The sequence below is a fragment of the Eimeria maxima genome, genomic scaffold, assembly GCF_000499605.1.
Source record: "Eimeria maxima Weybridge genomic scaffold, Emw_scaff947, whole genome shotgun sequence".
In the NCBI taxonomy this organism is placed as follows: domain Eukaryota; phylum Apicomplexa; class Conoidasida; order Eucoccidiorida; family Eimeriidae; genus Eimeria; species Eimeria maxima.
The window spans coordinates 1-13782 of NW_013566881.1; the positions used below are offsets into that span (position 1 = coordinate 1).

Sequence of the window (13782 nt, forward strand, 5' to 3'; positions counted from 1 at the left end):
CATACTAACAACATAGATAAGAAATACACCCATCAATAAATACACAATTAATTAAATTTATTTATTTATTTATTTATTTATTTATTTTATTTATTTTATTTATTTTATTTATTTATTTATTTCTTACCTCTACTCCTGAATATCCATCCTCTGCTAGACAACGAGAAAGAAATTCATTTAATTCAGCATGGAATACACCATCATTAACAAACTTCCTCTTCTTAGATATCTGTATACATAAATAAATAAATAAATAAATAAATAAATAAATAAATTAATTTATTTATTTATTTATTATTTATATATTTTATTTTATTTAGGAAAAAAACGAGAAAAAATGAGTATATATACGTGTATATATGTACAACTAATTAACTAATTAATTAATTAATTATTTAATTATATTTATTTATTTATTTATATAATTAATTAATTAATTATTAATAATAAATAGAATAAATAATAATAATAATTATTATTCTTTTCCTTGTTGCTGTTGCTGCTGATGTTGCAGTTGCTGCTGCTGATGTTGCAGTTGCTGCTGCATTTGCTGCTGCACTTGCTGCTATTATATAAGAAAAGAAAAAAAGAAGAAAAGACAATAATAGATATATTTATAATGCAGCAGGAGGAGCAGCAGGAGGATAAATACATCAGCAGCAGCAGCAGCAGCAGCAAGAAGAAGAAGAAGAAAATACTTACATTTGTATTTGTCGCCATTTTGCTGATTTATGATTTAAATTAAATCAATAAAACAAACAAAACAACAAAAAGAAGAAAAAATAAAAAAAAAAAGAAAAATATACAAAAGTATAAAAGTTTCCTTTATTTTACCCTTTTCTCCCCACAGGGGCAGGCCCCTCTTGGGGCTTTTTCTTCTTGTTGCTCCTGCTGCTCCTGCTGCTCCTGCTGCATGCATGCGTGCATGCATGCATGCATGCAGTCGGCTCCTGCTCCTGCTGCATGCAAATATATATATACTTGAGGAAATTTATTTATATTTATTTATTATTTATTATTTTTTATTTGTTTTTTATCTTCTTTATTCAATATATATATAAATTATATGATGATGATTATGTCTGTGGTGTATAGGCAGGTAAGTTAGGTACGTCTGTTGCTTGTTTGTTTCTTTTTAGAGGAAATATATTCATTTAATTTAATTAATTATTTATTTATTTATTTTAATTAATAAAATAGTAAGTAAAGGTTAATGAATTATTCATTAAAGAATCATTTTATTGCCCTTTTCCCTTCTCTCTCCCTTCCTACTATTAGCAGCAGCAGCAGCAGCAGCAGCGAGACTTACTGTAGAAGCAGCAGCAGCAGCAGCAGCAGCAGCAGCAGCAGTTATATAATGTATAATAAAATATATATAATATATATTTAATATTGTTTGCTCTTCCCTAGGTCTATTGGTTATAAGGAAATATTAGTTGTCTTATCCTCTATAGTATATTTATTTATATATTTATTTATATATGTATTTATTTATATTTAATTGTTTATTAATTATTTATTTATATTTATGTATATTTATATACTCATAAGAAGAAAAAAGGACAAAAAAGACGTAAGCAGGAAAGAAAAGAAAAAGGGATGTCTTGTCTCTTTTTGCTGTTTTTTTTGTCTTTTTATCTTCTTATTAATGTTAGTACTAATCTATATTAACAATAAATACAAATAAGACACCTATAGCTAGCTAGGGAGCAGCAGCAGCAGCAGCAGCAGCAGCAGCAGCATGAAGAAGTGCAGCAGCAGCAGCAGCAACAAGACTGTAGCATTCCTGTTGGGGTGTATAAGACATTCAATTTCCGTTAACAGTAAAAGTCGATCCCCCAATTGTGGGATCGATCCCGATCCCCAAGTTGTGGGATCGATTCCGATCCCCAAGTTGTGGGATCGATCCCGATCCCCAAGGCGTGCGATCGATCCCGATCCCCGAGATGGGAGGTGGGATCGATCCCGAAGGTGTGGGGTGGGATCGATCCCCGATTCATGAGTTGTGGGGTGGGATCGATCCCCGATTCATGAGTTGTGGGGTGGGGATCGATCCCCGATTCATATACTGTGGGGTGGGATCGATCCCCGATTCGTGGGATCGATCCCCGATTTGTGGGGTCGATCCCCAGGTGGCTAGGCCTTATTTTTTTTTTTTCTGTCCTTCCCCCTCTAAATATAAATAATTATTTATTTATTTAATGCCTTCTAATGTTAATAAAATAAATAAATAAATAAATAAATAAACTAATTAATTAATTAAATAAACTATTATACTACCTGCATGCATGAAAATATTGCAGTGTATATACACCTGACGATTAGTAAAACAAAAGAAAAGACAAAACGTCAATGAGCTGTACGTACAGTCCAATCAACTGCTGCAAAAAAAAGCTGCTGCTGCTGCTGCTGTTGCTGTTGCTGCTGCAGCTGGTCCATCGCCATATGGCGCAGCAGCAGCAGCAGCAGAGGTGCATAAATGCCGCACCAATAAAGCAGCAGCAGCAGCAGCAGCAGCAGCAAAGCAGCAGATGTTGCCTCCCCTCGGCAAAAAATATTCATCGTCTCTTGTTGCACCGCAACAACAGCAGCAGCAGCAGCAATTGCTGCTGCTGCTGTTGTTGCTGCTGCTGTTGCTGTTGCTGCTGCTAAGATACAAAAAAGGGAAAGGAAGGGGACAGACACTGCTGCTGCTTCCCTTAATAATCCCTAGCTGCGTATACACCTCAGCATATGCAGCAAAAAGCAGCAAAAGCAAAAACATTTGTTGCTCTCAATAAAGCTGCAGCAAGCAGCAGCAACCACAGCAACAGCCGCTGCTGCTGCTGCTGCTGCTGCTGTCTGCTGCAGGCCTCTCCAACAGGAGCGCTTCCCTGAGTGTTACTTACTACCCCAACTGCGCCGCGGGCGCAGTTGCAGCAGCAGCAGCTGCTGTACAACAGCAGCAACAGCAGCAGCAGCAGCAGCAGGAGCAGGTGCAGCAGGATAATTATTTATTATTATTATATTTAATTCTTCTATGAGGAATAGGCAGCAGCAGATCTTGATCAGCAAATACAACACCAGCTGTATCTACAGGTTGCTGCTGCAGCAACTGCAGCACGAATCCGCATATATATAATTCATGAGGTAAGGCAGAGGCAGCACATAGAGGACACCTCCATGGTGTCTTTATCCTTCCTCCTGCTGCTGCTGCTGCTGCTGCTGCTGTTTGTTGTTGTTGTTGTTGTTGTTGTACTCCTGTTCCTCCTCCTGCTGCTGCATTTGCTGCAGCTGCAGCAGCAGCAGCAGCAGCAGCAAAATTCTGCAGCAAAAAATCCTCTAATTCGAAGCAACTAGCATGTCTACAATAAATAGATCGAGAAGGAAGACTTATTTTTTCTTCTTTTCCTTCTTTTATTAAGGATAAACATCTTAATCTTAAGGAAAATAATTCACCTGTACCTCCTCCTGCTGCTGCTGCTGCTGCTGCTGCTCCTGCTGCTGCTGTTGTTGCTGCTGCTGATGGGGGTGCGGGGGATGGTGTATCGTTATATCCGCAAGAGGATGCAACAGCAAAGGGAGATGCTGCAGCAAATGCAGCAGAAAGAAAGAGACGCACATGCAATAACAGACAGCAGCAGCTGCTGCAGCAACAGCAGCAACAGCAGCAGCAGTAAGTGGAACAGCAGCAGCAGCAACAGCAGCAGCAGCAGCAGCGAACTTACAAGCAGAGCTAAGAGCAAAACGCTTGGCTGGAGGTGACCTACAAACGGCATCAGAAGTAACATCCTGATGTGTCTTGCTGTTGCTGCTGTTGTTGTTGTTGCTGCTGCTGCTGTTGCTGCTGTGGCCGTTGTTGCTGCTGCTGCTGCTGCTGCTAGTAGGGAGAGGGGTTAGACGGGCCCCCATCTGATATCTGCGTGCTTCTTGCTGCAGACGCATTTGCTGCCTCTTCTCTCTAGCAAAGACTGCCAATAACTGCAGCAGCAGCAGCAACAGCAGCAGCAGCAACAGCAGCAGCAGCAACAACACAACAGTCATGCAGCAGGTGCAGCAGCATGAACAACAGCAATAGCAGCAACAGCAACAGGATAACAGCTCCAGGGTAAACAGCAAATACACGAACATGGACAGCTGCAGCAGCAACCGCTACAGCAACAGCAGCAACAGCTGCAGCAACAGCACAACAGCAGCGGCACCACCACCACCAACAGCAGCAGCAGCAGCAACAACAGCAACAGTAGCAGCAGCAGCGAATGTAACGAACATATGTTCTTCCTTCCTCAGCAGGTAAGGTTCTTAATCCCTTAATTGCCTGCAGCAGCTGCTGCGGATTTAGCTGTCTTGCTGCTGCTGCTGCTAGCAGCAAACCTCTATCTGCTGCTCCTTTTCCTGCTGCCTGCATATCACAAACCATAAACCCTAAACCCTAAACCCTAAACCCTAAAGCAAGAAAGACGTCCTCTTAACCGCTCCCTTTAACGCCCTTACTGCTGCTGCTGCTTTTGCTGCTGCTGTTGCTGCAGCAGCAGCAGCTGCTGCTGCTGCTGCTGTTGCTGCTGCACTTACATTTGCTGAGTAGGAACTATAAGGAGAATAGGCAGGGAGAGTAACAACCGAACTGTCGCCGCTGCTGCGCACGGAGAGGCATAAAGGCATTTGCTGCAGTCTGCTGCCTCCTGCTGCTGCTGCTGATGATGATGGTGTTGCTGCTGCTGGTGCTGCTGCTGCAGATGAGCCCGTCCTCGATTCAGCAGCAGCAACAGAAGGGCTTGAATCAATACGAATCTGTAGAGATATTTCTGCTGCTGCTGCTTTTGCTGCTGCTGCTCCTGCTGCTGCTCCTGCTGCTGCTCCTGCTGCTGCTCCTGCTGCTGTAAATTTCTGGGATGAAACAGCAGCAGGTGCAGCAGAGGGAGCAGCAGCAGATCCAGCAGCAGCAGCAGCAGCAGCAGCAGGTACAGCAGACCCAATAATACGCAGCTGCGGTGTCCTCCCAGCATTACTGGGATAATTCCTAAAACTTATATAAGCCTGGCGGCGCCCCTCTGCTGCTGCTGCTGCTGCTGCTGTTCCTGCTGCTGCTGTTCCTGCTGCTGCTGTTGTTGTTGTTGCTGCTGCTGCTGCTGCTGAGCCTTGCCTCAGTGCAGAGACTCCCGACATCCAAACAACTTCGGTCGTCGGATCCTGAGGATAAGAAACAGAGACACTATCTGCTGCTGCTGCTACTGCTGTTGCTGTTGCTGCTGCTCTTGCTGCTGCTGCTGCATCTGCTACACCTGTTGCTGCATTGGCTCCTCCTGCTGCTGCTACTGTTACTGCTGCTCCTGCTGCTCCTGCTGCTGCTTACCGCGAAGAGGAGGAGACAGACGGGACACATTTGCCTGTCCCCCAAGTAAGGATGGAAGGCAAAGCAGCAAAGGCCGTGAACAGACACTCCGCAGCAGCAGCACGTACACTGCAAACACAGCAGCAGCAGCAGCAGCAGCAGCAACAGCAACAACAATAAGCGGCCGATAGCACAGCTGCAACAGCAGCAGCAGCAACAGAAGCAGCAACAGCAACAGCAGGTAGCTAGCAACTTACAGGTGGTCTGCGGGAAGCCCAAGAAAGTCGTTCCTTCTCAGCAGCACTCAAAGCCTGCAGCAGCAGCAGCACCAGCAGCAGCAACAGCAACAGCAGCAGCAGCAGCAGCAGCACAGATAATATAGACATATAAACTACCCCTCGTTGACACTACTGCAGGCATACTTCAACTGCTACTGCTGCTGCTACTGCTACTGCTGCTGCTGCTGCTGCTGCTCCTGCTGCTGCTGCAGACCTTGCAGAAGCAGTAGTAGAAGGTGCTGCCTTGCCGCAGCAGCAAAACATCAGGAGATGCGTCATAGACAGAATTAACTAACAAGCAGCAGCGGCGCTGCAGCGGCAGCTGCTGCAGCTGCCGCAAAGAACGTTGCTGCAGTGGATGCAGGCTACGGCTGCTCTCTTGCTGCTGCTGCTGCTGCTGCTGCTGCTGCTGTTGCTGTTGCTGCTGTTGCGTCTGCTGCTGGTGCCTCTCTGATTCGTTTGGCTCGGGAGAGTCCGTCTTCTGCTGTTCCTGTTGCTGCTGTTGCTGCTGTTGCTGTTGCTGCTGCTTTTCCTGCTGTTGCTGCTGTTGCTGTTGCTGCTGCTTTTCCTGCTGCTGCTGCTCTTGGGAGACAGAATCGAGTTGCTGCGAAGCAGCAACAGTAGGGCTTCTGCTGCGCTGCTGCGGTGGCCCTGCCTTTGCTGCTGCTGCTGCTGCTGCTGCCGTTCTTGCTACTGCTGCTGCAGGCACACGAGACGCAGCAGCAAATGCAGCAGCAGCAGCAACGGCAGCAAGGGAAGATGGCCCAGGTGCTGCTGCTATTGGCCTTGGAGGAGAAGCAACAGCAGCAACGGCTGCTGCTGCTGTGCGTTTGCCGCAGAGACTATGGCGGGAGTTGCTTCTGCTTAGTGACTGCTGCTGCTGCTGTTGCTGTTGCTGCTGCTGCTGCTTTCGCTGTTCTTGCTGCTGCTTGTGCTCGTGATGATGGCGATGAGGTGTATCACGAAGCATTAGGGGCTGGCTGCTACTACTGCTGCTGCTGCTACTGCTGCTGCTGCTGCTACTGCTGCTGCTGCTGCTGCCAATCCTGCTGCTACGGTAACTGCTGATGCTGCAAGGCGTTTTGGGGGGTGACAGACACCTAGGCGATTTGCTGCTGCTGCTGCTGCTGCTGCTGCCCCTAACAGCAACAGGTGTGCCGCATGTTGGCTGCTGCTCCTGCTGCTGCTGCTGCTGCTGCTGATGGGAGCTCCGCGGTTGGTGATCGTGGTGGTGCTGCCGTTGCTGCTGCTGCATGAGCAGCCGACGCCTTTTGTGTCGTGAGCGGAGAGCAACAGCACAGCTGCAGCTGCTGCTGCAGCTGCTGCTACTGCATCTGCTGCTGCTGCAGCTGCTGCTGCTACTGCAGCAGCGATGCCGTTTATGTCGGCAGCAGGTAACAGGCTGTCCATGTACTGCAGCAGCAAATAATCCATGTGTCTGTGTAGCAGCAGCAACAGCAGCAACTGCTGCTGTTGCTGCTGTCTCTGCAACACGAAGTGCTGCTTCCTGCGGAAGAGAAGCTAAGCTGCTAGTTGAGTGCCAAACAGATTCTCTCCTGCTGCTGCTGCAGGAGCTGAATTGCTGCTGCAGCTGCTGCTGCAGTTGCTGCTGTACCCTCTGCTGAATCTGCAACTGCTGCTGCTGCTGCTGCTGCTGCTGTGGTGTATGGTGTCTCGATACCTCGAGAGAATCTCCAGCGGGAGAGACGTCGCCATCTGAGCATGCATCATAGAAGTCTGCGTCGCAGTCCTGCTGCTGCTGCTGCTGCTGCTGTTGCTGCTGCTGCAGTTGCTGCTGCTCGAGGGGAGGGGTGTAGGCAGCAGCATCATATGCATGCAAGGCCTCTGAGCCGTCAAGCTCGCAAGCCTCGTCTTCGCTGCTGACGCTGCTGCTGCTGCTGCTGCAGTCTTCGGCGGAGTTTGCGTTACCCATGATTGAACGTGTTGCTGCTGCTGCTGCTGTTGCAGTTCGTAAGACACCCTGCGGCTCCTGCTGCTGCTGCTGCTGCTGCTGCTACTACTGCTGCTGCTGCTGCTACAGTTGTTTCTGCTGTTAAGAATATAACGTTAAAACAAAACAAACCAAAAGAAAAATGCGGTGCTGCTGCGCAGGGTGCAGCAAAAAGCGCTACCCTTGGGGGGTTGGTTCTTGCTGCTGCTGCTGCTGCTGCTGTTGTTATTGCTGCTGCAGCAGAGGAGGGTGGTGGTGGTGATTGCGCGAGCAGCAAGGCCGCAAGAAGAAGCAAGAAAAGATTTAATTTATTAAATAAAACAATTAATTAAACACATTTACTGCAGCAAACAGCAAAGGAAGACACAAACAGTCCTACCCCTTTGCTGCTGCTGCTGCTGCTGCTGCTGCAGTAGCCTTCGGCTGCGAGCTCGGAGGGCTTCTGCTGCGTGTTGTTGCTGCTGCGGCTGCTGCTGCGGCTGCTGCTGCTGCTGCTGAGGTGGCTAAGCGTAGGGAAACAGCAGCAGTTTTGCTATTTCAAGCTGGCTCTGATCCCGCCAGAGACAGCAGCAATAACTGCAGCAACAGCAGCAGCAGCAGCAGCAACCCCAGCTGCAGCAACAATACCAATGGCCTTCTAGCTGTAGATACACTCTACAGCAGCGGTGGGGCCCCCCTCACCTCTTGCGATCTTTGCTGCTAAACTTTTTTCCCTTCTGTCTCTTCTTTTCCTTTGCTGCAGCAGCAAGCAGCGCCTGCTGCAGCAGCAGCGGCGGCGATAACTGCAGCAGCACCAGCTGCTGCAGTTGCTGCAGCAGCAGCAATAGTGTTTTCAACGCCCCACATCACCCTTGACCGATGACAGATGGCACAGGCAGCCCCCCAGCTCCTGCTGCTGCTGCAGCGCCAGGAACAGCAGCAGCAGCAGCAACAACAGCAACAGCAGCAGGAGAAGCAGCAACAGCAGATGGAGCTGCTGTTGCTGCTGCTGCTGCAGTAGATATAGATCTGAAGCCCAAGGCAACTTCTCCATCAGAGGATAGCCAGGGTGCCTCTAACTCTTCCTCCCCGGAACAGCAGCAGCAGCAACAGCAACAGCAGCAGCAGCAGCAGCAGCGGAAGTCTGGAGGGGGAGTAGAACGGGAGCTGCTGCGGCTGCTGACGGGTCAAGGAAATTCTCTTGACGAGCTTTGTCTTGCCTTTACAGGCGGACGCAGCAAAAGACCACGTGCAGCAGCAGCAGCAGCAGCAACACCAGCGGCTGCTACCCCACCTGCTGCTGCTGCTGAGACGGCGTCGCATAGCAGCAACAGCTGCAGCAGCAAGAAGAGAAAGAGCTCCTCGCAGCAGCCTGAGAAGGCATCAACACAACATAAGTCAGCAGCAGCAGCAACACCAGCAGCAGCAGCAGCAGCAGCAGCAGCAGCAGACAAAAAGAAGGAGAGACCCACAGCCGCTGCAGCAGCAACCACAGAAGCAACACCTGCTGCTGCTGCTGCTGCTGCTGCATGCAAGACAGAAGATGAAGAGGATATACTGCTGTCTGTCCTCCCTAGGGAACTAAGAAATCTTGCAACAACTGCAGAGCTGCTGCAGGCAAACGCTGGCTGCCGCGGCAGCAGACGCAGCAGCAGCAGCAGCAGTAGCAGCAGCAGCAGCAGCAGCAGTAGCAGCAACCACAGCAGCAGCAAGAGCAGCAGCAGCAGCAGCAAGAGCAGCAGCAGCAGCAGCAAGAGCAGCAGTAGCAGCAGCAAGAGCAGCAATAGCAGCAGCAAGAGCAGCAGCAGCAGCAGCAGGAGCGGCAGTAGCAGCAGCAAGAGCAGCAGCAGCAGCAGCAAGAGCAGCAGCAGCAGCAGCGGCGGCAAGAGCAGCGGCAGCAGCAACAGGAGCAGCAGCAGCAGTAGCAGCAGCAGCAAGAACGCAAGTGCATGTAAGACGCCGACATCGCCTGCATCAAGGAATAGCGATGCTTCTGCGTCTTCCAAGAGCAAGCAGCAGCAGCAGCAGCAGCAGCAGCAGGAGGAACGAGAGAAGCAGAAGCAGCAGACGCCTAAGCACGAGCAGCAGAAGCAGCAGGAACGAGAAAAACAGAAGCAGCAGACGCCCAAGCAGCAGCAGCAGCAGCAGCAGCAGGAACGAGAGAAGGAGAATAAGCACACGCCTAAGCAGGAGCAGGAGCAGCAGCAGGAGCGAGAGAAGGAGAAGCAGCAGGCGCCTAAGCAGCAGCAGCAGCAACAACAGGAGCAAAGCCGCTCACAGCCGAAAAAGAAGCAGCAAGAGCAGCAAGGGCAGCAGCACGAGAGCTGCCGCGTCAAAAGGCCTGAACCGGAGCAGCAGCAGCAGCAGCAGCAGCAGCAGCAAAGCAAAAAGAGGGAAATCAAGCAGCAGCAGGAACAGCAGCCGCTGCAGAGGGAAGACAAGAGAGAGCACGAGCTCTCAGATGTGCAGCAGCAGGACAAGCAGCAGCAACCGCAGCAACAGCAGCAACCGCAGCAACAGCAGCAGCAGCAGCAGGGATTATATGTACAGGATGGCGCTAAGCGGCAGAGGAAAGGCAGCAGCGACGAGAAAGCGGCAGCAGCGCCGGCAGCAGCCGATAGCGCTGCTCCTGCTGCTGCTCCTGCTGCTGCTCCTGCTGCATGCAAGCCAGATATAGAGGGAACATCTGCGCCTTATACTGGCAGCAGCAAGGACTGCAGCAGCAGCAGCAGCGCCTGCGAGCGCAGCAGCAGTCACACTAATAGCAGCGGCGAGAAAGGTGGCATTGGCAGCTGCGACACCAAGAGCAGCAGCAGCAGCAGCAGCAACAGCAGCAACAGCAGCAGCAGCAGCCCCGTTGCTACAACAAATGCAGGTAGCGATGGTACCGGTGGGGACACCTGCAGCATAAAGACAGAAGAAGGAGACAGCCAACTGTCTATATTTAGCAACTGCAGCAGCAGCAGCAGCAACAGCAGCAGTAGTAGTAGTAGTAGTAGTAGTAGTAGCAGCAGCAGCTACTGCTGCGAGCAGGCCCAGGGAGAAGTGCCACTATTTGCTGCTTCTGCTAGGTCGGATGCTGCTGAAGATGCAGCAGTGACAAAGACAGCAGCAACTGCTGCTGCTGCTGCTGCTGCTGCTGTTTTTCCTGGCGCACCTGCTGCTGCTGCTGCTGCTGCCGCTGCAGCAGCTGCTGAGCACATTGAATCACCGAGGAAGAGGAGCGAGTCTAGGGAGAAACCACCCTCTAACCAGAAGCATAGGCAGCAGCAGCAGCAGCAGCAAGAGCCGCAAAAATCCGTCCTTGTAGTCCCTAGTAGACCAGAGGAGAAGGTACAGAGACGACAGATAAAGCCAGATGTAAGTCCCTATCCGTGCAGCAGCAGCAGCAGCAGCACGAACAGCAGCAGCAGCAGCAGCAGCACGAACAGCAACAGCATTAGCAGCAGCACAACCACCAACACCTAACCATATTGATCCTTACTATAATCATAAATCAGCAGCAGCAGCAGCAGCAGTAACATATATATGTCTTGTGTGCGTGTGCTGCTTCTGCTGCTGCTGTTGCTGCTGCTGCTGCTGCTGCAGGGTCCATGTAATTATAGTTTATGTTATATTTGTGGTGTATGCGGAGATTTATTATGTTGTGATTTTTGTCCTCGTGTTTATCATCTACGGTGTATATACACCTATAAACCCTTAAGATATTATTTACCTATAGATATACGTCCTGCTGCTGCTGCTGCATTCTATAATAATAATAATAATAATAGCAGCAGCAGCAATAATAGTAGTAATAATAATTGGAACAGCAGCAGCAGCAATAGGAATGGTAGTAGTAGTAGTAGTAGCAGCAGCAGCAGCAGCAGCAGCAGACTTTCTCCTGCTGCAGCAGCAGAAGTGCAACAGATACCACCTATGCCATTACCTAAGGAAGGCATGCAACCACATAAAGATGCAGCAGCACAGCAGCAGCACCAACAGAAGAAGAAGAAGCAGCAGCAGCGTGCTGCTGCAGCAACAGCAACAACAGCAGCACGAAAACAATCCCCAGCAGCAGCAACAACAACAGCAACAACAGAAGCAGCAACAGAAGCAACAGGAGTAACAGCAACAGCAGCAGGAGATGGAGGGGATTGTTGGATGTGTCCTGTATGTCATGGTGAGCCTGTATCAGCAACAGCAGCAGCAGCAGCAGCACATAATTCTTGGCGTAATAAATGTATAGATTATAAACAAATAGCAGCAGGAGGGAGTCTTGTTGCTGTATTTACTAACATAAAAGAAATAAATAAATTTTTTATTAATAAATCTTCTTTTATTAGATGGATAAATAAAAAAGGACAATATATATATGATAAAAGTAAGAAATTGCAGCAGCAGCAGCAGCAGCAACAGCAGCAACAACAGCAGCAACAGCAACAGCGGAAAGCACGAAGTGGAAGCAATACACCAACACCTAAATCTACTACTGCAGCAGCAGCAACAGCAGCAGCAACAGCAGCAGCAGCAGCAACAGCAGCAGAAGATACATCATCACCATCCCCATCCTCCCCATCTCCATCCCCATCCCAATCATCATCAACAGCAGCAGCAACAGGAGCAGCAACAACAGCAGCAGCAGCAGGAGGAAAGGATTTATTATATATATTATTATGTGATTTACCTGGTGCTGCTGCTGCTGAGTTGCTGCAGTCAATGGCAAAAGTTGCTGCATTAGATGCTATTTATTTCTTACATAAATTTACTATACATCTAGCTAATAGTAATAATGATCAAGATAGGATACATTTCCTTGTAAGCTTCTTGCTGCTGCTGCTGCTGCTGCTGCTGCTGATGCTGATGCTGACGCTGATGCTGATGGTGGTAGTGGTAGTGGTGGTGCTTGTCGTGGTGCTGTTGCTGCTGCTGGTTGTGGTGCTGCTGCTGTTATTATACATCTAGCTAATAGTAATAATGATCAAGATAGGATACATTTCCTTGCAAGCTTCTTGCTGCTGCTACTGCTGCTGCTGCTGATGCTGCTGCTGATGGTGGTAGTTTTGGTGGTAGTGGTGGTGCTGCTGTTTTTATGCTGCTTCTGCTGCTGCTGCTGCTGTTACTATTCATTTAGCTAATAGTATTACTAATGATTGTAAGGCTTATTCTGCTTCTGCTGCTGCTGCTGCTGCTGTTACTGTTGCTGCTGCTGTTGTTGTTGCTGCAGGAGTATGGGCCTGAGGTAGCGTATTTATTAGCTAATTTACTAGGGTATATGGGTTCGTCACGGGTGCTGCTGCAGCCAACGTTGCGTGCAGCAGCAGAAATATTAAATGTATGGGGAAGCAAAAAGAATAAATCTGCTGCTGATGAGTTGCTGCTGCATGATAGCAAAGTATTTGCTCTATTAGAAGCATCGTGGGCACAGCTGTACGTTACCCATATCCTGCTGCTGCTGTTGCTGCTGCTGCTGTTGCTGTTGGTGTTGTTTTTGTTGTTTTTCGTGCGGTTGTTGTTGCTGCTGCTGTTGCTGTTGCTGCATCGATCCACTTTCCCTTTCCTCTCTCCCTCTATATTACCCTTCTTTTGTCTATTGATAATTGATCCCTTTATATACATTTTACTATTTTATTTATCCTTTATATCATTTTATATATCTTTTATTTATTTATTTATTTATTTATTTATTTATTTATTTATTCTTTTTTTTGTTTGTGTATATGTATAGGTTAGTCCATCGTTATGGTGGTTTTGACACTGTTTCCCCCCCGACCTCGCCACCAATGGTTAGCACAGGAACTGGGAGCAGGATGAGTAGCATTACTAGTAGTATAAATAATAATAATAATAAAACAAATAATAATAATAATAATAATAATAATAATAATAATAATATAACAATAAAATATAATAAATGGATAAAAGAGGTAAGAAATATAATTGGTATAAATGGATTATCATCATTAGGATTTGATTTTCAATTAAAAAGAATTTTTATTTATCAACTCAAAAATTGTCCAAATTGTAATCAAAATTATTCTATTACAGGACCATTTTGTAAGAAAATTTATCTTTTTACTCATGCTACTGTTGCTCCTTTTGCTCCTGTTGCTCCTGTTGCTCTTGTTGCTGCTGTTCCTGCTGTTGTTGCTGTTGCTGTTGTTGCTGTTGCTGCTGTTCCTGTTGCTGTTGCTGCTGTTTTTTTTGCTTGTGGTGATTATGTTATCGTCATTATCGTGAGAAGGGGAGGAGGAAGAGGATTGTGGCGGGGGAGGGGGAAGGGG

General features: G+C 48.1%; 3 protein-coding genes across 3 annotated transcripts; 1 reads left to right on the forward strand and 2 right to left on the reverse strand.

Annotated features, from left to right (window-relative positions):
- Positions 1–3171: 3171 nt before the first annotated feature.
- On the reverse strand, positions 3172–5145 carry EMWEY_00046150 (hypothetical protein; the record flags this gene model as incomplete). The annotated part of the gene is made up of 4 exons (XM_013483094.1): positions 3172–3273; positions 3439–3567; positions 4250–4381; positions 4552–5145. The coding sequence occupies 4 exons, from the start codon at positions 5143–5145 to the stop codon at positions 3172–3174; spliced, it is 957 nt and encodes a 318-aa protein (XP_013338548.1).
- Positions 5146–5734: 589 nt separating this feature from the next.
- On the reverse strand, positions 5735–7522 carry EMWEY_00046160 (40S ribosomal protein S3, putative; the record flags this gene model as incomplete). Its single annotated transcript, XM_013483095.1, has 1 exon — positions 5735–7522. One exon carries the CDS (start codon positions 7520–7522, stop codon positions 5735–5737), a length of 1788 nt encoding a protein of 595 aa, XP_013338549.1.
- An 876-nt stretch (positions 7523–8398) lies between these two features.
- EMWEY_00046170 (hypothetical protein, conserved) lies at positions 8399–10987 on the forward strand (the record flags this gene model as incomplete). Its single annotated transcript, XM_013483096.1, has 1 exon — positions 8399–10987. One exon carries the CDS (start codon positions 8399–8401, stop codon positions 10985–10987), a length of 2589 nt encoding a protein of 862 aa, XP_013338550.1.
- Positions 10988–13782: the final 2795 nt, after the last annotated feature.